The following is a 24,346-nucleotide window of genomic DNA, read 5'->3' as shown; positions in this document are numbered from 1 at the left end:
CTTACGAAGAAAGGCTTAAGTTTTGCAAATTACAGTGTCTGGAGACTAGGCACCAGCGAGGTGATCTGATAGAGGTGTATAAAGCCTTGAATGGTTTAAGCATGCTCAGTGCTGATGGGATTCTTCCTCTAGCTCAGAATAATCATCTGAGAGGGCATAAATTCAAATTGAGGAAAGACAGATGTAGGATAGACGTGCGGAAATTTGCCTTTAGCCAGCGAGTGGTTGGTTGGTGGAACAGACTTCCATCCCTTGTGGTGGAGGTTGATAGCCTAAATAAGTTTAAGGCTCAGCTGGACAGGTATTTTGAACGAACAGAGGGGTGAAGTGGAAGTGGTTTTTTTTTTTTTTTTTTTTTTGGCTGATGCTGCATAAGCTTGCTTTCTTGCATCAAATGCCTCTACTAATGCTAATGCTAATATCATTTTTGCCCAATTAAAAAAAAAAAAAAATTTAAAAACGTTTAAATATTTTCATTCACCATAAGCGAGTGCTAATTAAATATTGGCGCAATATAACCTATAATCATGATTATATGTAGTATGGTTGCCAGTAGGCATTCGGGTAACCACAGGTAGAAGCACGTCGAATGCCGAGTATTCCATCTGCCGGTAGTTACCACCAGATATGTGTGCTTGTCAGTTGTCGCATGCACACACTTGAAAGTTTTTATTTTATAATTTTAAAAGTCTTAAGCCTCAAAATTTTAAGTATTAAAAAGGCGAAATTACTCATTTAATGAAGCCCTTCAAAAAAAAAAAAAAAAAAAAATTGGAATTTAATAAACTGGACAATGGAGGTAGGAATGACATTAACCAACATCAACGTAGGCAGAAACATAAGGATGCTGAGAAAACTTGGAATTCAGTTCAAAGCATCAGCTAGTTTATCATCCCATTTTGGCCTCCTAGGGGGGGGGGACATATCCTTGATTGAGACCGACCAATTGGACCACATTCTGGGGGCAAAAAAGACCAATAGAAGTTTGCCTTTTTCCAACATTGTGAAAAGGCAGCGATCCTAACAGCTGTACTAGCACAAAGGGTGGTCAGGACTCAGAATGGTTCAAAAATGTTCCAGAGAGCCATACACATCAGTGATGACGAACTGGAATTTGATGAATGACAAACTTAACCCTCTAAAGAGTAAGTTTGTCACACGTGTGTGGGTTTTCCATAATGAATTTTTGATTAGTGAAGTGCTCTGCAGAGTTTTTTTTTTTTTTTTTTTTTTTGTAAAAATTAAACTTTGTAGTGTGTACTTAAAAGCTGTTATATGTATGTATGTATTGTATTTTGACCTTGTTGCTCAACATAGGTGTAAAACTATTGCCACAAATTTAATGGGAAATTAGGATTTTAAACAGACTCCTTATTTGAATCACACATAAAATAACTTTGTAAAACAAATTTGCCTAAGTAGTCCACAGAGAACACAAACACAAAATGCAAATTTAAGTCCTGAAATGATTGAAAATAAGTTAATTTATTAAACAGTGTTCCATTTCCTAAAATTTTCTATTTTGATCCCTAATGATACTGTGAAAGGATAGCAACTGTTCTAATTGGGAGAACTTGGATTAAGAGGTTGAGACTGCAGTTACAGAAATATTGCTGCATATACCAAAATTATATTTAGCACCATGAACAGATCTGGTGGCAAAGATATTGACTTCTGAGAGCATTTTTAAATTATGACAATTTCTTTTGGTTAGATCTTGGATTACAAATCTCTCTAAATATCCTGCATTCACCGAAATTAATCATTTTTTGTAGTAAGGTAAATCATATGATTAATCATACAGTGGGCACTAATGGGTTAACTAATGTAGAAATGATAAGTTCTATAAAGATTAATTAAAACAATGAAACGTTTTTTGTTATAAGAAATCAATTTCGTATTTTCGAATAAATAACTAAAGTTATATTTGCTTTTTTAGTACCTACTACTACTTTACATAAAGATGATCCAAACAGCAAGGTGTTTATAGTGAGTCAGTATATAATACTGCTTGACAGTATTATATACTGACTCACTATAAATGGTACAAAATGTTTTTCATGAATACATTATTGTAAACACCATTGTCAAAGGCAAATATTTGATATAATAGGCAATCTGGCATGCAAATTTCAAGTATTCAATAGATTCTTTGAGATGGCGGGCTGTTGGGCAACTTGAAGCTGGGTGCACGTTGACTTATTGTGTCACACCATGCCATGTCAGCACTATGGAAGCAGTTTCAGAAATCATTACAAGGCGGGCTGGCCATGGTCGCTTGAGGACTACATCAACCACAACAGACTGCTATCCTATCTGGTTCTAATAGCAAGAAAGAAACCTACGATATCATGTCATCAACTGTTCAACATCATCAAGACTGCAGTTAGTCTAAACTGGTGCCATGAACATGTGACTTAGAGCCCTGACAAATGGTGCAGAGTTCCGTTCTCTAATGAGAACCATTTTGGCCTTGAAAACCATTTTGGCCTTCAAAGATTCTAGACATTTCATCGGGAGATAAGGAATGTGGTATCATCTCTCCAACATCAGAGAAAGGAACATTTATGGCAGAAGCAGAGTTCTCCTGTGGTGCGGAATAATGATCAACAGCCTAGCCCTCTTCAAGTTTTTGATAGGGATACCGCAACTGCACAAAGCTACTGATAACAGATCCTTGAACCCCCATATACAAATTTTTAGATGTGACTTGATCCAGATCTTTTCCCGCACGACACTGCCACCACATATAGAACTCAAGTTGTTGAGGAATATCTTGAAACTGAAGATATTCAATAACTGTGGCCAGCATGATCATCAGATTTAAATCTGCTTAAACATGTGTAGGACACCCTTGGGCATCACATTGCATGCTGACAGCCAACTCCTCAGTCACTTGGTGAGCTAAGGTCTGCACTGATGGAAAAATGAGTTTTGTATATCATGCATGGTTCACCTGTCAGGTTTGTTTAGCAGTTGGAAGGGATCATATTCCATACTTATGTCATGTGACCATTTTCGTAATTCTTATACAACCCCTATAAATGTCCCTTATACCTGTCCAAAGTTTCTCGCTGTCTCCTCATTTCATTACTCTATCATACACCACCATACCAAATTTTGTCACGCTTCATCACAAGTTACACATTTTCTACATATTCTGTTAATTTTGTTGAGCAGGGTATATACCTAATGCATTTGAAATAGAGTTGAGAGAACTATACAATGCTTCAGTGAGAAAATTAGGATGAAAATCCTAGTAATTCTCAGTAGCAGAATTATCGCAAATACAATATTAAAGCAAAATCATTTTCACAACAAACATCCTTTGTAGCAGGACAACAAAGTAATGTGAATGCCGAATATAGTTGAGTGACCAGTTAATATAATTACGGGGGGATGCAACCAATAGAATTCATTTTCCCTTCTGTGCGACACACCACAAAACATTGCATGTTATCTGGGAAACACAAAAAAAACTACTTAAATGAGGTTTGTCTCTATATCCATCAACTTTGTAAGATAATGCAGATTGAATTTACACTATTTCAAATGTTAAATCAAACAATACATTTTAATTGTATTTTTTGTGGGAAGATTTTTTCTTTGGGCTTCCTTCAAATATTTAAGTATATCTTAGTATAAACAGAAAAAAAAAAATTCTTCAGCCATGGACTTTGAAACTGATCAATCAGGAAAATTAAAATAAAATTAAAGTGAAAAAATTACTATCAAGAAGTGTTCCCCTCATTTACAGTATTTTCCTCATCATTAATGACAGATTATAAACTATTTTATGAGGGCTGTTCAATAAAGAATGATCATTTTTTTTTCACAACATACCTTTATTAATCATCCATATTTTAGTCCTTTTAAAAGTATTCCTATTTAATGAAATGCATTTACTCTGTTTCTGTCGTTCTTGAAAAACATGTTAAAAGCCATTTTTTTGATATGAATTTGAGAATCACCACTGTCTTTTACAATTTCTGATGAATGGAAACATTTTCCTCACAGCTCCTTTAACTTTGGGGGGAGGCAGGGTGCAAGGTCAAGGGCTCTAGGGAGGATGAGGAACCCATTTGACATTAATGCTGGCTAAGTACTCAGAATATGAGGTCTTGCATTGTCATGATGCAGTATCTACCCACCTGCATGCCATTATGGTTGTTTGGGATGAATCTGATCTCTCAGTGTGTGGTGTAGTAATGTCCCTTAAGTCATACGATGTGGCACAACATGCTGGTAAACCACTCCTTGAATGTCAAAATTTTATTTATCCAACCTAGTGTGCACTGTGTTAATTCTTATTTTAGTTACTATAACCTTTATGATATGACCATAACCTTTCCTGCAGAATATGACCATAACCTTTTTAAAATATGACCATAACCTTTCCTGCAGAAGCCACAACTTTTGCTTTTTTTTCAGCATTGATGATAACATAACTTCAAAACAGAGCTTTGTTGAAATGAAGCCATGTCTCATCTGTTGTTACTGTCTTGCATTGTCATGATGCAGTATCTACCCACTGGCTTATGCAGAACCTCATCAGCTTTAGTAACCATCTGCTGGAGCTCCTGACAAACTACCATGCTAACTTGCTGTTTACTCAGGTACAAGTAGTCTTGGAACCCAGCATGCATAAACACGTCAAATGGACACAAATACTGCAAGTGCTTCTTACTGATATTCTCAACATCTCTGTTAACAGCCTTACTGTTATAGAACAATCTCTCACAATTACAGAAGCAGTGACTTTGAGCTTCGGGACTGCAGATTATTGCGATTGAATCATATCAGTCTTGAAACATTTTAAACCACCTGTAAGCTGTGCTATATGGAATCGTGGATTTACCATAAGCTTCTTTTAACACTTCACATGCCTCAGCTGATGTTTTCTTGAGACAGAAACAAAACATACTGTTCCTCACCTGTCACATCCATTGTTGCTTAGGAAAAACTGAAAAGGCATAAGCTTGACCACTCACCAAGGTCACACAAATCAACTGCACAGTTGCTATGTGATGCAGCTTGGTTTGGTCTTAAATTCCACAGCTCAGCTCAGCTAAAAATAGCAAGCAGTACAATCGTTCATGAAAAATTATGATCATTCTTTATTGAACAGTCCTAATCTATAATTCTTGAAATATCAATGCATTAAAATTTTATTTATCCAACCTAGTGTGCACTGTGTTAATTCTTATTTTAGTTACTAGTTTCTACATAATGTCATCACGAATTTATGATATTTGTTAAAAATATTTTCCATACAAAACTGATTACAGACCATAATTCATAATATAATATCTTATTTTTGAAGTACAAAAATGCAAGTTTTATAGTGGGAGACTACCTATAAACTTTTTCATCTTAAACATTTTATTCACCAGTTATATAATAAAAAAAATTACATTGCAATAATATATCATAAGGCACTTGATAAAGTTTAGAAGACTATGGAATAACATTTCAACAGATATGTATATAAATCCACATATATATATATTCAGCCATTATCTTGCAATATATATTTTTTTCTTTTTTATAAATACAGCATAATCACATGTGGCACTCGCTACATTAATTTTCAAGAACACCATTATATTAACTTTTTAACTAATTTAATTCTAAAAATATTAATTACTTCTAAGAGAAACTACTTTACTCAAATAAGGCACTTGAGTTCATCTATTATAGATTGATTATTACAGAGCCTTGAGAGGAGAAATTATGCCAACTGAAAGTTATTAAAAAGTTCCATATCAAGACAAACTAAATAAGAAGAGAAGCAAAGAAAACTAATTAATAACAACAGTGACCCAAATGATAAAATCTGTATATTTTATTTCTGCCATTAACCTCAGATCTGATAAATTACATCATATATCTACTGGGGGTGGTTCTCATATTCACTCTGTTCATCAAAGAAAGAGTGTTACTTTAATTCAAATAATGCTTATAAGAAGCAACAATTCATTCTTTCTAAAAATATGAAAAAATGGAACTATTAAAGTCAACATGACAGCATTAATGCTCATATACACTGTACCTGAACTTTTAAAGTACGTGCAAATTAAATTATTGTGACATTTGCTATTCACAGCCAAAATATATACACTGCTGAAATTTTTTGTTGATAATAACTTAAATATTACAAAAAAATAATAAAAAATAAAATAAAATAAAATAATACGCAATTTATATTTTCATACATTTGTCATGTTTTCATTCACATATGGCTCATCTTCATTGTTTCATACTCCGATGTAATTTTCTCTGTTTTATATTTATTTCTAGCATACATAACTGAAAGTAGCCATAATTATTTTAGTTCATATGAAAAGTCCACAAGAATTATGTCTAGTTAATCAAGGGGAGAAGTAAATTATGTACAACGAAAATGTGCTACTCACTACAAACAAGCCATCAAAACTCCTTTCATTTTTAAAATACGAAAAACTGTATAAAAATACTATTTGAAAAGTACTTATAATTTATACTACAACACATTTATCATTAAAAATAAAATTTCAATGAAATCTTAAAACTAGAAGTAAAAGAAATATAGAAAAATTAAGAGAAATCTGGAAATTTTTTTTTTTTTTTTAAGTAAACTTAAGCTAAGAGAAATGATCAAGCATGTCATATCATAGCCAAAAAAATATTACACAAGTGAAAAGGGAAGAAAACCTTCTAGTAAAGAAATACTGTTTTATGTTAATAAAGCAAACTAAGTCCAACTAGCACATTGCACAATAGTTGATTTTATACTTCAAAATAAAACACTGGTTTCATTCACTTTCTTTTTGTCATCGTTTTTTTATTGGAAATTATGTTCTTGCATTTAGGAATGTGACGTTCAGCAACTGCTTCACTAAATTTTCTTTCACAATATGGACAGGGCACATAATGGGAAGTATCTGATGGAGGGGGTGGAGGAAGATCACTTGCTTTACCACCAGCTGCAAGGAAATGCTGGGCAGCTTTGGCTTGTCTTATGTTGTTTATGAATTCTTCGTGTTGTTTCCTCCAATCAGATTTATTTGCCTAAAAGCAAAGAACTGTCATTAAATACTTATTAACTAAGACACCTAATAGAATTTCTTTTAAATTAATTTAATCACAATCATGTTTCAGTACCAAAATTATTTATTGTAACCCATAAATGTTTAGAAGGGCCCATACTTTCTACCAGTAAAAAACAAAAACATGAGCACCTTGTTTGTCGCACATAAGTTACATTATTATTGAACCACAAATTTTTTAATTTAGTATACCTCGATTAATTTGGACAAACTGAAATATAATCTTTATTATAGAAATGTGAAAGCATAAACTCTCCATATATTTTACTTGTACAAGTCACCAAAACAGGCTTAAACATATGAAGTTCATTCAAAAAGTTTAATATTGCGAGTATGAAATATAATTACATCAAAAATGATATCTTTTCTCTCCCACCCACACAACACTAATGTGTTCCTCCAGGTTCTGAAGTTCTGTAAGGTTGTACTGCACAGTAGGCACTGTGAAAGCTTTTTCTTTGTATGGTAAAAACTATAATGAAGATTTTTTTTTGAATAAATTTATAAACTGCAAGGAGAACCCCAATGTATACACAGAGGCAGAGCCAGGTCACTTTTAATTTTTTTTTTTTTTAGAGAATGAAAGAAATTAACACAAGAGACCCAGATTTTTTTAAATCGCAAAATAAATAATACCATCTTCAAATCATGTTTTTCACACAATCTGATTGTTATTAGAGAGTAGTGTAAGGAAAGACAAGGATTCTTCGGAGACAGTTTTTTTTTTCTTTTTAAATCATCTTCAGCTTTGAAAAAGAATGCGTGCATTCATAATTTGTATTCAAGAAGGCAAGATACATTCTTAGTGCAAAAACATGCATACATAATGTTATTAAATTTTTGCCACCACTTCAAATTTTCAATTTGGAAGAACAAAAAGATAAGAGAACATTATAATCCACATAGTGATCAAACTGTTTTGATATTTGAAAAAAAAAAAAAAAAAAAAAAAAAAAAACAACATTATTCAGGATAATTCTGATCATTCATTCACCCACAGAAACCAACACACCCATAAAAATGCATTTGCCAAATACCATGAGGGAAGAGGAACTACAAGCAGGTAAACAGAGAATTTGGTCAGTTCAAATAACATTGATGGCAACTAGGGTTACAAATCTATAGGAGATAGACACCACAGAAAGATTTATGGCCCTCTGTTGACATCTTTTCTCACAAATGCCTATAGAAAAGAGAGGCACAGTTGGAAAAACAAAATGATGGTTATTTTGTCCATGATTTTATAATTAATACCAGTTTTGAAGAAAAAAAAAATGTAGGCAATAAACAAATACAATTAAATGAACACAAACCTTAGGTTCTTCTTTTCTTCTAAAAGTTGCTCTTCTTACAAATTGTTCAGCCTCTGTACCTTTAACTCTCATCTTGGTCATATCAAAAACTCTGCGTTTCTTCTGAGAGGTTTTTGCACATATACTATTATGTTTATCTATTCGATCTTTTGCAAATTTACGACCACAAATTGAGCATTCTTCGAGACTTGGATCATTGAACAACCGTGATTTGCTTACAGCACCATTTGAAGACTTTCGAGAAACAACGCTGACCTAAAACGAGTTTACATAGCCAATTCACAACTATCAAAATAGCTTATATTAAATAAAAATCCAAAACAATTTACAAAATATTTATATAATTAATGTAAAGCTGCAAAACAGTAGGGATGAAAATCATAACATAATAATACACTGAAAGGACAGAATTCATGGGATACCTGGTTCCTGGGCAATGCTGTCACCCCACTCGCTAGTGGACGAACCCACCACTTGGCGGGTATGTAGGTACACTGCATTCACGTAGACGATAATTCGATGTCAGTATGGATAAATGTCATGAGTGATCCAACTCATGGCAGAAGGATTACAGTGGGTGCCCAATGCATGGGCCACTATCACGGAGGTGGTACAGAAATTGCACCATCTCTGTTTGACAGTATCAAGAGTGTATCGGGAATACACCATTTCTGGAATTACACTTCAATGTGGACAGAGGAAGGTGGTGGATGAACGTGGCTATCAACGCCCGTCTCCCATTGTTTCAGTCAACCGGAGAGTAACAATGGCGCAAATTACTATCAACTTCAACAAGGGAGGTGCCAGAAATGTCTCCACCAAGTGATCATTAGCCGCAATAGGTTATGGGACCCACCGCCCCACCAGAGTCCCATTGCTAATACTACAACACAGGACTTTCACCTCAACTGGGCAAAAGAACATCGGCACTGGACCTTGGATGATTGGACACTGGTTTCCTAGTCTGATGGGTCCCATTTCCAGTTATTTCGAGCAGATGGGAGGGTGCATATCGTGTGGAAACTGCACAATGCGCCATCATGTCAACAAGAAATTGTTCGGGCAGGTGGACAGTTGGTAATGGTCTGGAGTGTGGTTAACTGACACAAATTGGGACCTCTGGTACATCTGGACACATCTGAACAGTCCAGGTTACATGTCCATCCTTGCAGACCATCTGCATCCCTTCATGGTCATCGTGCACCTACAGGGCAATGGACTCTTCCAGCAGGACAATGCACCTCCCCACAGAGCCGTGGTGACTAGAACATGGTTTGAAGAGCATTCTGCAGATTTGACTACCATGGAATGGCCTCCCTGTTCACGAACCCTGTGGAGCATCTTTGAGATGCTGTAGAAAGGTCCATTTGAGCTTTGGATCCTCCACCCAGGAATGCAATGGAATTATGGACAGCGGTGTAGCAAGCATGGATGGAAGTACCTGTGGAATGCTTTCGTGAACTAGTGGACGCAATGCCTCATCCTTATCAGAGCAAAAGGTGGGCCTACCCATTATTAGGTAAGTATTCCCATGATTTCTGTCCACTCAGTGTACTTGATAACATTATATGTTAGTTTTTACAATTACATAATGATCTACATATAATTGTTATGATACCATTTGGTATTAATGTTATTCTAAAGGGCGCACTTCAATTTGAAACAGTGTTTAAAAATATTCCAACTTGCCATAATGTGTGTGGAACACATGATTTTCAGCTAAAATTTACAGACTTTAGTTCATTTGGCTTTATAATTTACCAACCGGGGGGGGTATTCTAATTCTGATATCCTGAAAATTTAAAACTGGTGTTTGAGACAACCAGCATTATGATTAGTAAGCTATGTACCTGCTTCAACTGGACTTTGCTCAATAGTTGAATCATTTTCTTTATATTATTCTTCTTTTAACACTTTGGCTGCCACGTCAACAGTATTTCTCTGACACAATTAGGGTTTTTAGGTGCCATGTCAGACATATATGGCTGACATCTTCTGTTCCAGTCAGAATTGCAACAGCTGTATAGCACTGATGATTGATGGGAATTTACATTATTTTTGAAAAGCATGGCCCCAAGTGATACATCTGATGAAATTTTCATGCTGCTATGAGAAAAAATAAGTGAGTAACTGCTGATTATTTATTATATGAATTGTACAATTACAAAATTATATAGATTTGTGGTGTTGACCAAAACACTCTAAACACATGAAAGGCTGATGATTACAGTCTGAGCAGTCTTTTCATCTTCCTTCACTAGTGGAGGGCTTATCAACCATTTCTGGGGCATGCTCTGTTGATATTAAAATATTTATTTTAGAATTACTAATCAAATTATTACTAAATATTTTTTGGCCCCAAGAGTAATTTTTTCTTAAACTAGCTTAGCAGTCAACGTGTCGAAAGGCAAGGTATAAATAATAAACATTGCGCTTCTGTTTTCTTTAACATTTGACAACCTAGGTCAATATTTGATTTTGTGCCATTTGCACAGGATCATATAAGATTTGTTAGGTATGTGAAATTTTATCTACATAATCCATAAAACTCTTCTGTTGAGATATGAAGTTTGATTTGTGAACTAGCGTGCATACAAGCTTGTTACTTGCTCTCAAGTTTTAATTTCTCATCTTTTTAAACTACATTATTTTCAACAGCAGACGCATCATAAAAAAGTCGCATGAATTGCCAGTTATTTAAAATGTTTGGAATAATGCAGTTTCAAACAAACAGTTTCCTTGAAATTGTTACCATGTCATACATTTCTATGTAACATCTATAAATAAATCAATGTTTCAAAAACATATGATGTTAACTGGAAGATTTCTTTTTTATTATTATAGAAAACCCCATTGAAAGAGTGTAACACTATAAATCTAACATATAAGAAATTATATGTAAGTAAAATGATCCAAACTCAAAGCTGGAAGAAATAATGATGTACTATAATAAAATGATAGCAGCTATAAATGGGCACTGCTCTCCTTGGACTAATGTTGTTAGTGGAGTTTCTCAGGGTTGTTGATGGGCCACTTACTGTTTTTAATATTTATTAACAATACTGATGAAGGAATATCAAGCTTAATATAATTTGCAGATGAAACAGATTCAAGAGTGGTTCAGAATTTGCTACCACCAACAAGATCTAGAAAAATTGGGTAGATGGGCTGAGGAAGTGGTAACAATTTGACATATGCAAGATTATATATATGGGTGGCAGTAATCCCAGAATAACATACCAAGATGGCGGAGAACAAGAAACACCTAAGAGTAATTGTACAATCTTACAAAATTCTGGAAACAATGAAGAGAGGCTGCTAGGCCAATACTGTCAATGATATACAGGAATTTTGCCAGCAGGGACAAGGAGGAGGTGATTATCCTGCTATATAAGGCCATGGTTAGGCCAAACATTTATTACTGAATCCAGGTGGTCTAGAAGCTTCAGGATAAGGATTTCTTGGAATGGATCTAGAGGAGAGCAACCGATTAGTCAAAGAATATTCGTACCACAAAAGACTTCAGCTTTTGTAAGCTGTGGTGATTGGGAAACTACACACTTGCAAAGAGAACTAATTAAATGGTTTAAGACTTTAAACAGATTGAGCAAACTAAATGCTGACAGCATCCTTACATTCTCAGACAACACACAAAGAGACAAACTTAAATTGAAAGAAAGGGTGGCTGCAGGATGGGTGCAAGAAAATTTGCTTTCAGCCAGAGATTAATTGATTGGTGGAACAAACAAACCTCTTGTGTTGTGGAAATGAGTTTGAATAATTTAAGGAAGAATTAGACAAATTATTAGAGGGGACAATGAAGAGATTGAGTATGGTTTTTTTTTTTTTTTTTTTTTGCCTGATGCTGTAAGCTTGCTTCTTTACATTATTTGCCACTAATACTAAAACTGACAAATCAAAAACATTACACTTAGGCTCATTCTTGAAAAGCATTCAAAATCAATTTGATATGGATGATATAAATCAGGGATACCATCTTTTCTGGTAAGTGGCCAAAGCAGTTAAAATGCTGAAGTTTGAAGGGTGCAAAGATTCTCATCGAAAGAAGGTCATCACAGGCAGCAAGGATTGAAAATAAAACAATTTTTCATGTTATTTAAGAAAAACTCATCAGGATGAAATATTGCATCCTAAGTTCAGTACTACTAGGATGTTTAATTTGATAAGAATTGTTCTTCATGCAGAAAGTGTTTTCTAAAATATTTTAAATTAAAGATAATTGTGAATTTCTGGTATTTATTGGTATTTCTAATTACTGTAAATGGAATGAAGTCAGAATCAAATAAAAATATACTAAAATAAAACAAGCAAAAATAAAAATCTCCTAACATAATTTCAAATTCTTCTTTGGGTGAGGTGGGGAAGGAATGCAGAACATAATCAGAGGCACAATTAGGTCCTATAAAGTCTTCAGGTAGAGTGCATTCAACAATGAAAGAAAACACAGTTTCCATTATAACTAATAATAAGTTCTAAAAATAACTTGTGGAACTTGGAAGTTAAAGCGACTGCAATACATTAATTACTTTAAGATAATTACCTTAGATTCAGGCTTTAGCTTCTGTTTTCCAATTGAATTTGGAGTCTTTTCATCACTGGAGTTTGATAGATTTGTATTATTGCTGGTTTGTACATGAGGTGAAGTCCCATTTGGCCTTGATCTTTCATAAGCACTTCCATTTAACTGGACAAAATTTACATTTGTTTTTGAAGTCACGGGTGTTGTGGATGTTGCCTAATAATAATAATAAAAAAAAAAAAAACACCTTTTAACTGCAATTTAGCTTTAAAAAAGAAAGCCAGCCCACTGCCAGGGATTATTTTGAGCCTTTTCAATGGGAAGTTTTTTTTAATTTAACATGTATGTAGTTAAAAAAAAAGATTTTTTAAATAATCTTCATATGAACTAATTTTACAATTTCTCTTTATCACGTCCCAAAAAAAAAATCTCTTAAGAACAAACCAAAGTTTATAAAAATATATATCTAGTGCTGATAACCCAATAATACTTGTCTACTCAAGGAGTTTTAAACACATCTAAAATCCCTAACATGAATATATTTATAATAATTATTGGTTTTAATGATTTAATATTTGATCATAAGTTACCTTATTAATTTACAAACAAAGTTACCTTGATCGGTTTTGCATCATTTTTAATAAGTTCTTGGCACAGTTGAGAAGCTGTCTGTTTAAAAACAAACCATGTCCCATGTTCTTTGGCATTAATGATGTTTAATTTTAACTTCATTCCATCTGAGGACAGACACTACCTCAAAATGTAAGATATATTAGTATAGCTGGGTCAAAATATGCTCAGTTATTTAAAAAAATAATAATAAAAACTTTCTAAGAATCACATTTATATACTTCATAATCTATGCTGTATTTGGTTACACGGGATATCTGATCATTTATTTGGTTTGACTATTTTTCAATTTACTGACCAAAAACTTGAAAAATCCCAAAACTGATAACAAAGTCCCAAGTTGGTGGCTTCAGGGCTCAGTATTTTAGTATTTATAATATAATATACTGTATACTATAAACTCAACTTGCTATGCAAGCAAATGAATTTCAAATATATATATAGTTCTTATTGAAGATTATGATAATGATATCTGGTCAAGTTTAGGTATTTATTTGTCAGTTGTGCAACGTTAATGCTATTGTACATAGGGCAATTAGACATTATATGTGGATGAAATTATATTGGTAGATTTTATTTAATCAAATGGTATTTATCTGTAGAGAATTAGGTGTATATGGACCAGGCTACCATGTTAGAAAATGTAAACTAGCTTTAGCCTGGGAGGCCTATAAACATTATATTAATGAAATGGTATTAAAAATAATGATACTAAATAATGAAAACAACAAGAAAAATGATAATAAACAATGTAAATTGCAAATAACATTCCCTCACTTGGCCATCTGTCTGCTATTTCAATGGGGGCTTTGAGCAGAATGGTAGCCAGACTAAAGGAATGTCTCATACCTACCTGTTCAAAGAGATGGCCAAGTGAGGGAATGTTATTTGCAATTTACATTGTTTATTGTTATTTTCATTATTTAGCATCATATTATTTTTAATACCATTTCATTAATATAACATTTATAGGCCTCCCAGGCTAAAGCTAGTTTACATTTGCTAACTTGGTAGCCTGGTCCATATACACCTAATTCCCTACAGATAAATACCATTTAATTAAATAAAATCAACCAATATATATATATATATATATATATATATATATATATATATATATATATATATAAAATGGATGGGGGGGGACATGAGACAAAAATCATAACTTCAACAAATGAAATTATGCACCAAAACAATTAAATGAGATGCAAGTTGTCAACATGACCAGTGAGAAGACATCAAAAAAGGATCTCTGCTCAGTTAAAAACCCAACCAACTGGAAAACTGCAATTTTAGCAAATTCATTTTTCTAGTAATAAGTTGTTGTTGGTGCAACAACAACAGCAGCAGCAAAACTACCTATTTCACCAACACATAACTTGTAAACAAATTCAGTAAATTTCCTTACTCTATTGTAAAACTGACAAAACAGGTTATTTGGGCAGATTCAAGAGATAAATAACAACCACCAATGAATAAAAAACAGTAGCATACTGCTTAGCATAGACTAAAATAATTTCTATGGGAAAACTGCAACAACAGGAAGTTCAGAAAGAGGGAGATAGAGATTTCAGGATGAAGCAGTGACAATCAGATATTAACAGGAATGTAGGAAAAAACTTTCCTGTTTAAAGCTGTGTGATCAGAATTCCACTCTTCTTTTTATGGACTCTCAACCCATTTTACCAGAATAGAGATTAGCAGATAGCATGAAAGATATTGTTTGTTTTCAAAACACCATTTTGGAGAACAGTTTGTGGTTGTAGGTCTCAACTAGCACTACAATGACAACAACAAACCTCCTGCAAGAACAAAGCAGCATTAAGGTGATGCAGCAAAAGCCTCAGGCTTCCTTGCACCATACAGCTAATAATAAATATTGGGACTGGAGATTTTTGGTATGCAATGCATTTAAACCTATATTTGTTTCAATTCCAGGAAGAAGGAAAGGTTTCCTGAAATACAGCAGTTATATTATTTTTACAAATTCCAATTAGCTAAATAAATTCAGCTTGAATAAGTTTTTTGTTATGCATGCAATGTTATTTTTGTCACATAATGTAGCTCACATTTTTATATACAGGGTGTTTCAGTTAAACGTTTCAGAACTTCTAAGAGGGGTAGGGTACATCTTGACAACTCGAAATCATATAGCAATGTGGGGTCGGAAATGCTTTCCTGAAGCGGTGTTGTACACAGAAGCCCCATAAAGAAAAGAGACCATAAGTGAGAAATCGTTTTAATAATACATGAAAAGAAGCAAAAGGTACATGGATTAAAGTAAGTGTTCGAAGTTTCTTCCACGGGCTACAATGCACGCCTCACATCTCCGACGCATGGACATCCGAACATTCTGGAATACTCCAGGCGAATTTCTTCGGCAGCTACTGCGATTCTTGCAACCAGCTCCTCAGCATTGTCAACAGGGGTGTCATAAACTAGCGATTTCATATGACCCCAGAAATAAAAATCAAGACATGATAGGTCGGGTGACCGAGCAGGCCAACGCACGGGACCACCACGTCCGATCCACTGTTGACCAAATGGTAGTTACATCCAGGTAGTTACAAACATCTCCGCTATAAGTGAGAAAACGATTTCTCACTTACGGTCTCTTTTCTTTATGGTGCTTCTGTGTACAACACCGCTTCAGGAAAGCATTTCCGACCCCACATTGCTATATGATTTCGAGTTGTCAGGATGTACCCTACCCCTCTTAGAAGTTCTGAAACGTTTAACTGAAACACCCTGTATATATATATAACTAGAACCATTAGTTTGATTGATTGGTTAGTCTAATTTTTTTATGATACATTGGCAGTTTAGGCCATAATATGCTCAGTCAACCGTTAGTTTGAAAAATATCAAAACCAATAGTGGCACTCACTCAAAACCAGCATAGTATATGTCAAAAAGAGTACACAACATACAAAACGCATATTGTGATTATGTAACACATATCTAGGATATGTGCTGCATAACATATATGCCTACCTATTGTCTAGTTTGTTTATTAATTGCAAGGTGTCTAAATCCAGGACTTGTCTAGGAGACCACCTTGCAAATAAACAAGATGTGCAACACAGGCCTAAATTAGTATTTCTTTTATATTATGCAATGTAGATTTTCATACACTTGCTCTATGCTTTATTTACTAGCGTTATTAATTTGGTTTTAAGAAGTGCATTCTTCATGCACTTTAGATTTCAGATTTAGAACATGAGAAACTTGCCTGTATGGCTATTCAAGGGCTCCAACATTGACTTTATGAAAACTGATTTTACCACTTTCCAGTACATAATAAATTGCATTGGACAATAAGTTGCAGTTTTTATATTTTTTTATCCCAAAAAAAAATTTTACATTGAGGATTTTCGTGAGCTGAACCAAATTTCAAGTCAAATATCACTTAACACCCACAGATTTAGAGAGGAATGCAAATTACACTTATTGAAATCTTTATATATATATATATATATATATATATATATATATATCAGAGGGGCCTCTCTGAGTAATGCCCAGCAATTCTGCCAACATAATGGGCTTTCACCTTCCTTGGTAACATTTCTCCAAAGTAGCAATATTTTAATGAAAACCAAATAACCTTGAACACATCACTAATGTGTTCAAGGTTATTTGGAAAAAAAAAAAAAGTCTAAATAAGAATGGAGGAAGATTTTTAGAGATATATTGCAACAGAGGTTTTGTTATGCTTGTAATAAATTCTCAATCAAAATTTTATAGTTGTTGGCTTATGTTATCCAAAACATCCACAAAATTTCTTGGACTTCCAATTTTCAGTTCAAAAGGTTTTAACACCTTAAAAATGTTCATCATTCAGTAACTCTCTGATCTATGAACCAATGAATACACTTTCACTTTCTTTCATTTTAGAATCATTAAACTTTAGTTTTAAATATTGCAAGACATCTCCATTAGCATTAGCTTTTACAAAATTCTTCATCAGATCTAACTTTAATCGAAGCAGGAGTAAAAATGTTTGTTTGATCAATTAGTAGCTTATAGATGACATTTTTCTTTCGGTGTACAATGCTGTATCAAAGTAGAGCCAAAAACCCATCTAACCCACTCACATAAAAAGCAACAACAACCCAGACTGTGGACCTAAAATGATCTCAAACCACAAAAGTTCCACTTGTATTTATCATACTGTACTTTTCTTAAGAGACATTCATGTTCTCATAGGATTCTTTCATGTGGACAGCAAGAACAATTAGTGTAGATGGGTGTATATGTTTCCATTGTGGTGTAAAACAATGGAAACACACACCCATCTAAACTTTATTTTACTGCCAATGAAGACCTCCATTCTTCTGTTTGTTTGTTTGTTTTTTTTTATCTTTCAAGGGCATAAACATCATTACAGTGATAAAAAGTGAAAATTCCATAACAAAAATAAGAAAAAAAATATATCATTTACAAAATACAGATATAGTTATAAATTTTTACAGTAAATTCTACTCCTTCAAACTAGATATACACAGAAGATCTGGATCATGCACAAGACAAATGCACTTTGAGTTAAACATGAGGTTTCTTTGAGTCTGGCATTCATTTTCTGATTCAGAGCTCATGTAGATAAATCAGGTCATCTGTATATTTCTTTTCTAATGACCAGATATTTGGAAAAAAAAGATAGTGTGTGGTCACTGTGGCCAACTGGTCTAATAGTAGACAAGATATTCAGATACTTGTTTCACCCCCACCCCAATCCTTCAATTTGAGTTATGCAAAAGTAGCAGTCACTGACATGACTAGTTGGCTCTTTCCACATCCAGGCAGTGATTTTTTTTGTTTAGTGAATCACTGCCATGCAAAATTAGTATTGTATATGTGAGGAGACCACTTCATGTCCTGAGAAGTGGGCTCCTCATATATACCATGCCATCTCACATATATTTTGCCCCAAAGTTCATGTGTTTTCTTTAATAGGTGCATTATAGACTGTCTGTGACATCTGTGTTATCCCTGCACAAAGCAAAAGATATCTGATGAGTATACACACCAAACTGACATTTTAAAAGTGCATTTAACTGTAACTGACACCAAAAGCTATAAACAAGAGTTGTTACAACACATAACATTGAATTGCACACCTACTCTGACTTTTTAACCCATTCAAAGGTTTAATTTGTATATATCCTCTGACGTTCAGTGAGCAGGTGGGATTAGAATAATCAGAAACTGACCACTTCACCAAGATCTAGAAAATTAACTTCACAACTTTTCTAACAGCAATAATAAGAACTAATACGAACAAAGGCTTTGCTCCAAATACACCACTAAAATATTTCACAAACTTGGCAGGGGCATGGGGGGGGCTGAACACAGGCTGCATATTCCAAATCATTTTTTAAAAAATAAATACAAATTTCTATTGAAAAAAAAATTTTTTTTTCAGTATCGTTGTTCAGTGTTACTGAAAAAGGGAGCAGATACAATAGAAATAATACAACTACAATCTTCTGACAGCACATAATCAAATTTGAATTTACTATTCAAACCTTAAAGAAATCATTAAAGATGCTTTATCTGAATTGTTTTTGAATATAGCAGATTCAACAACCCTATAGAATTTTTCCTTAGAGAAATTCTTTTTCCCCTTAAATTGTAAAAACAAAAAACACCATAAATGTATATAGTTAAGCTGTCAAGATATCTGTACCCTTTTTTAAGGGTACAGATATCTGTACAGATATCTGTCAAGATATCTGTACCCTTTTCAGTTTGTGGTGTGATTAAAAAATCACACCACAAACTGAAGCACATTCAGGACATCTGTTAAACTCTAGTTTCTTTAGCACAAAATTAGTTTTTTTTTTAAAAATTTGTGTGATTTAAATAAATTTTTGCATTTTGTTATTAAACTGGAAAAATTGCATGGTATTAATTATAACTAACAACATCTGTCCCATTATTTACCACTTAAATTGTGCTGTCCACCTCACTCCTCCAGTTATTCTGTTTGGCCCATCCCTTGCTTAGCAGATGAAAAACTACAATAGTGGACAGAATTACCATCTCCTGTTTTTTCTTACTCACATCAAAACGAAAATGGTTAGAATTAAAAAGAAAAAATAACTAGCATTCCATATTATGAAAGTGACAGAAATTTTACAAAATGCTGCTATGCTGAAAAATCTAAAATACAGCATTTCATCTGAATTTCACCTTGTGCATATAACAAGGCAATATTTTGATTGCACCACTTGCTAGCATAATCAAGTGAATAAGATAAACCATAATTTTTCAAAAGATCAAAACTTTATATTTAAAGAAACCCAAATAAGGCAACACTTCTGCCTGATCAGATTATTGAACAGTAGCAGCGTTAATCATTAGGATTAAAAAAAAAAGTTGCACAACGCTTCTTATGCAAGTGAATGGGTGTCAGTCAGAACACACCCAGTAATAGAATACATTCAGAGTACCAACTTTGGCAGTTGACCCTGGCCTTGATGAATCACCACTGGCAATCCTGTCCCCTCCACTAAATTTCAAGGTAGCTTAGCAAGTTTCAAAGAAACGGTTTATAATATATATAAAATCAGGAAAAAAAAAAAAAACTGATGACGTCTTATTTTCTTAAAGTTCATGAAGGTTTTTTTTACTTCAAACTCATAATTAATAGTGGCTAAAACCATTAAATATGTTAAAAACAGCATATCAAATATGGTTAAAGCTAATTGTGATTTAAGTTTTAAACCACATCTAATATGTGGAGTAATAAGTTTAATTAAATTTTATATTGCATGAAGTGTTTCTGCATATTAAAAGTTTAATGGACATGCCTACATCAAAAAGCCTTTTTAAACAGCACATTACAGTTAAAAATTAAATTTTGAGTTATACTGTACATGCATGCTGATGTCAGATGATGCATTTGTTCAGATATATTTAGAACAGATGAAATTACAATGTCAATTCAAGAGCATTGTAATGTTAAGTCTTTATAATTTCAGTTATCTCCCTATTTCCTATTCTTTTTTCATCATCCGAAAGAAAATAAAATAGGAAACTGGAAAAAGGTCCAACTTATCCAATTTCTAGAGGTAAGGGCTTTGAGTTTAAGGAAGATTTCGTCAACTAATATGTGAAAACAATATTTCACAGATGACGAAAAATGTTTAAAAAATCTTCAAAAACACAAACAAGGCATGAATATTCTGGAGAAGGGCTTGGTAACTTTCAAAATCTGCTTTAACAGTTTCACTGCCATCCAAAAATACAATTTTTTTTAAATGGTTGAGGAGGGGAAAAAAAACACATTCCGACATCTCCTCCATTCTGAAAATTCATACATAATGGTTAAAAATTTTGTGTTTAGCTGTCAATCAGAACAATCTTAATTTTATGAAAAGTTTATCCATGTACATAAACTAATAAACAAATGCCAAACATTACTGCAAAACATTCAGTCACTGTGCTAATACAGTGTACTTAGTAGTTTTAATTTCGGGTACCCCATTTACAGCACTTGTTGGTTTATCACTTAAGTACGACCATTTTAATGCATTTGTGCATTATGGCACAAATGCATTAAAATATTCAATTTTGTGATATATATATATATATATATATACATATCCATATACACATATACACATACATATATATATATATATACACATACATATATATATATATATACACATACATATATATATACACATACATATATATATACACATACATATATATATATATATACACATACATATATATATACACATACATATATATATACACATACATATATATATACACATACATATATATATACACATACATATATATATACACATACATATATATATATATATACACATACATATATATATACACATACATATATACACATACACATACATATACACATACATATATATATACACATACATATATATATATATATATATATACACATACATATATACACATACACATATATACACATACATATACACATACACATACATATATATATATATACACATACATATATATATACACATACATATATACACATACACATATATATATATACACATACATATATACACATACACATACACACACATATATATATATATATATATATATATCTGTATTAAGCAAAGAATTATTTATAAATTTTAACATAGAGATCAGCACCGATTAATGCCATCTAAGCAAAAGATTGTGCATTACATCAGTCTGTATTGATAAGTTATATATCACTTCCCATTCACTCCATAGCCATCTAAAGTATTATTTATTTATTCTAAAGTATTATTTATTTAAAAATCAACAGGAATTCAATGTAACACACTGAGCCCTTTACAGATAGCAATAGTAGTCAGTTCATATTTTCTGAAGTATAGGGATACAACACACACTAATGGAATGAATACTATCACCTGAACATCCAGTTCCTCAGTAAAGATAACAGACTGCTCTTACTTATGAACTGGCTTATGAACTGTATATGTTTCCATTGTGGTGTAAAACAATGGAAACACACACCCATCTAAACTTTATTTTACTGCCAATGAAGACCTCCATTCTTCTGTTTGTTTGTTTTTTTTTTATCTTTCAAGGGCATAAACATCATTACAGTGATAAAAAGTGAAAATCCCATAACAAAAATAAGAAAAAAAAAATTATCATTTACAAAATACAGATATAGTTATAAATTTTTACAGTAAATTCTATTCCTTCAAACTAGATAAACACAGAAGATCTGGATCATGCACAAGACAAATGCACTTTGAGTTAAACATGAGGTTGGAACTGTTGGAACTGATTGTTATAACATTAACAATCAGTTCCAACAGAGCAACACAGCCTATACCAACTATAAAGCACAAGCCAGAGGAAAAAGGTTTCCCTTCTCCCTAATACAAGACAAATGTATGTAACAAAACTAGCACTGAAGAAGGCCCCCTTTGTAGGATAACAAAAATGCTGAGCAGGTTGGGCATAATTGTAATCAAAAAAATCAGTCCTGAAGAGGATCTGATCATGGAGTCATTCAAAAGATACAGAGCCACAGTTAAACAATTATGCTGTAAAAATAAATAATAACCAAACTTCATAAAAGGCCTCAAAAGTTCATCCAAGTATGGAGGGAGGGCATCGATCCATGATATGATGGCACATTACAAGAATAAACATCATCCTAAGCCTACTACACATCATTACAATTTATACAGAAAAATTTCAGTATGGACAAACTCTCTATCCTGAACCTTTACAAGAGAAGAGAAGGAAACATTGAAGCCTGAAAGATCATCATTCCATTCATATTATGAATGGTGGAGGACTATCATTCTCAATATAAAAACATACCTTAAAGATTACAGACCTCCTCCAAGGGCACTAAGTATCTGAAAGTGACAAAACCCCCCACTAAGGCCCTAAAATGACAGTTAAAGAAAACAATTAAGAATCTGTTGAACACAGTCAAAAGTCACCGGTCTTGTCATAAAGCTGTCAACTGTAACAATTCTAAGAGCACAAAAGTCTGTGCATCAAATCTCTTTAATACAAGAATACACTTAAGCTGACCAGATATGTAAATGATATATTTGTGATTGGGAGTGGGGGGCACAGCAAGAAGACTTGACAGGTTCCACTGTCACATAAAGAGAACAATACTCTCGCCTTTCTTGACATCCTTATGAAAAAACTGGAACCTCTATTAGTACAAATATACAGAAAATAAACTTATATTATAACTCTAATCAATTGCCATTCCATCCCCTCCTTTCTCCTTGTTGACACATAATAGCCTTTGTCACTATTGCACCAATAAAACTGCAAACCTAAACCTCTCTTTCCCCTGCCTCATGGCTGGTATAATAGAGACAGAGCCTGAGAGTCCTACATAATGGCAGCCCCAAGACTTACAATCTGAACTACAGCAGATTAAAAAGAATCCTCCTCAGAAATAAATATCCATTATATTTCATTAATCATCAGAAGTTGAAAAAAAAAAAAAAATTCCCCAGACTTGTATAAACTAATAGCCCACAGCAAGGGAAAAAACTTAATCAGAGGAAAGTGAAAAGTATATGAACGAAGAATATAAAAACATATATACACCACACACACACACACGTGCATGCGTGTGCGCACATGCTGAATGGTTGGCCTCACCACAAAATAAACAAGGTTTCCTGAATTTAATATTTTATCAAAAAAGAACAACAAAACACCTTACCTTTTTTATTACTTGTGTTCTTTTCAATTCATTCTGTTTTTCTTTAGCTCCACTACCAACAGGACTTGGTTTTAAGTCTCCACTTGTTCTCCTTCCATTGGCAGCACTATCTGTATAGTGTTTATTTCCATTATTATCCACATACCTGGATTGTATTCCATTCTGTTTAGTGGGTTTCCCATAACTTCCAGGATTGTTTCCTATATTACTAGCTGTTTGTCCATTTCGATGGATAGGAGGAAGTGGCCTTGAACGATCTATTCCTGGACTTGCTTTCTTAACTGGAGATGCTTTAGAACTTGGAAATGCAGTTGATTTTTGATGAGCATGGGGATTGTACATCTTTGGATTTGCTGGTGAGTTAGCATTCTGACTATAACTAGGACTCATCTTTGTCTCACTATCCAAAGATTTTTGTTGGTTATCTTGAACCTTTTCTAACTTTTCCTCTTTTTCTTGCATTAGCCTTTGCCGAAATCGAAGTTGAAGCTCTTCTAATTTTGATGGCATTATTACAAAGTTTGAAATTTAAGAGAAGTATCTGAAA

At 33.3% G+C, this 24,346-nt stretch overlaps 1 protein-coding gene across 1 annotated transcript; it reads right to left on the bottom strand.

Annotated features, from left to right (window-relative positions):
• Nucleotides 1-6,644: 6,644 nt before the first annotated feature.
• Nucleotides 6,645-24,343, bottom strand: LOC150088465 (uncharacterized). Its single transcript, XM_090370785.1, has 4 exons — nucleotides 23,800-24,343; nucleotides 12,963-13,157; nucleotides 8,402-8,656; nucleotides 6,645-7,050 (listed from the first exon to the last, which is right to left on the bottom strand). The coding sequence occupies exons 1-4, from the start codon at nucleotides 24,307-24,309 to the stop codon at nucleotides 6,799-6,801; spliced, it is 1,212 nt and encodes a 403-aa protein (XP_090226911.1). The 5' UTR covers nucleotides 24,310-24,343; the 3' UTR covers nucleotides 6,645-6,798.
• Nucleotides 24,344-24,346: the final 3 nt, after the last annotated feature.

Source organism: Mastigoproctus giganteus, chromosome 3 (genome assembly GCF_048544385.1).
Source record: "Mastigoproctus giganteus isolate SK-2022 chromosome 3, ASM4854438v1, whole genome shotgun sequence".
In the NCBI taxonomy this organism is placed as follows: Eukaryota; Metazoa; Arthropoda; class Arachnida; order Uropygi; family Thelyphonidae; genus Mastigoproctus; species Mastigoproctus giganteus.
The sequence above is the reverse complement of the archived record's forward strand: the minus strand, read 5'-3'. Positions and strand labels throughout refer to the sequence as shown.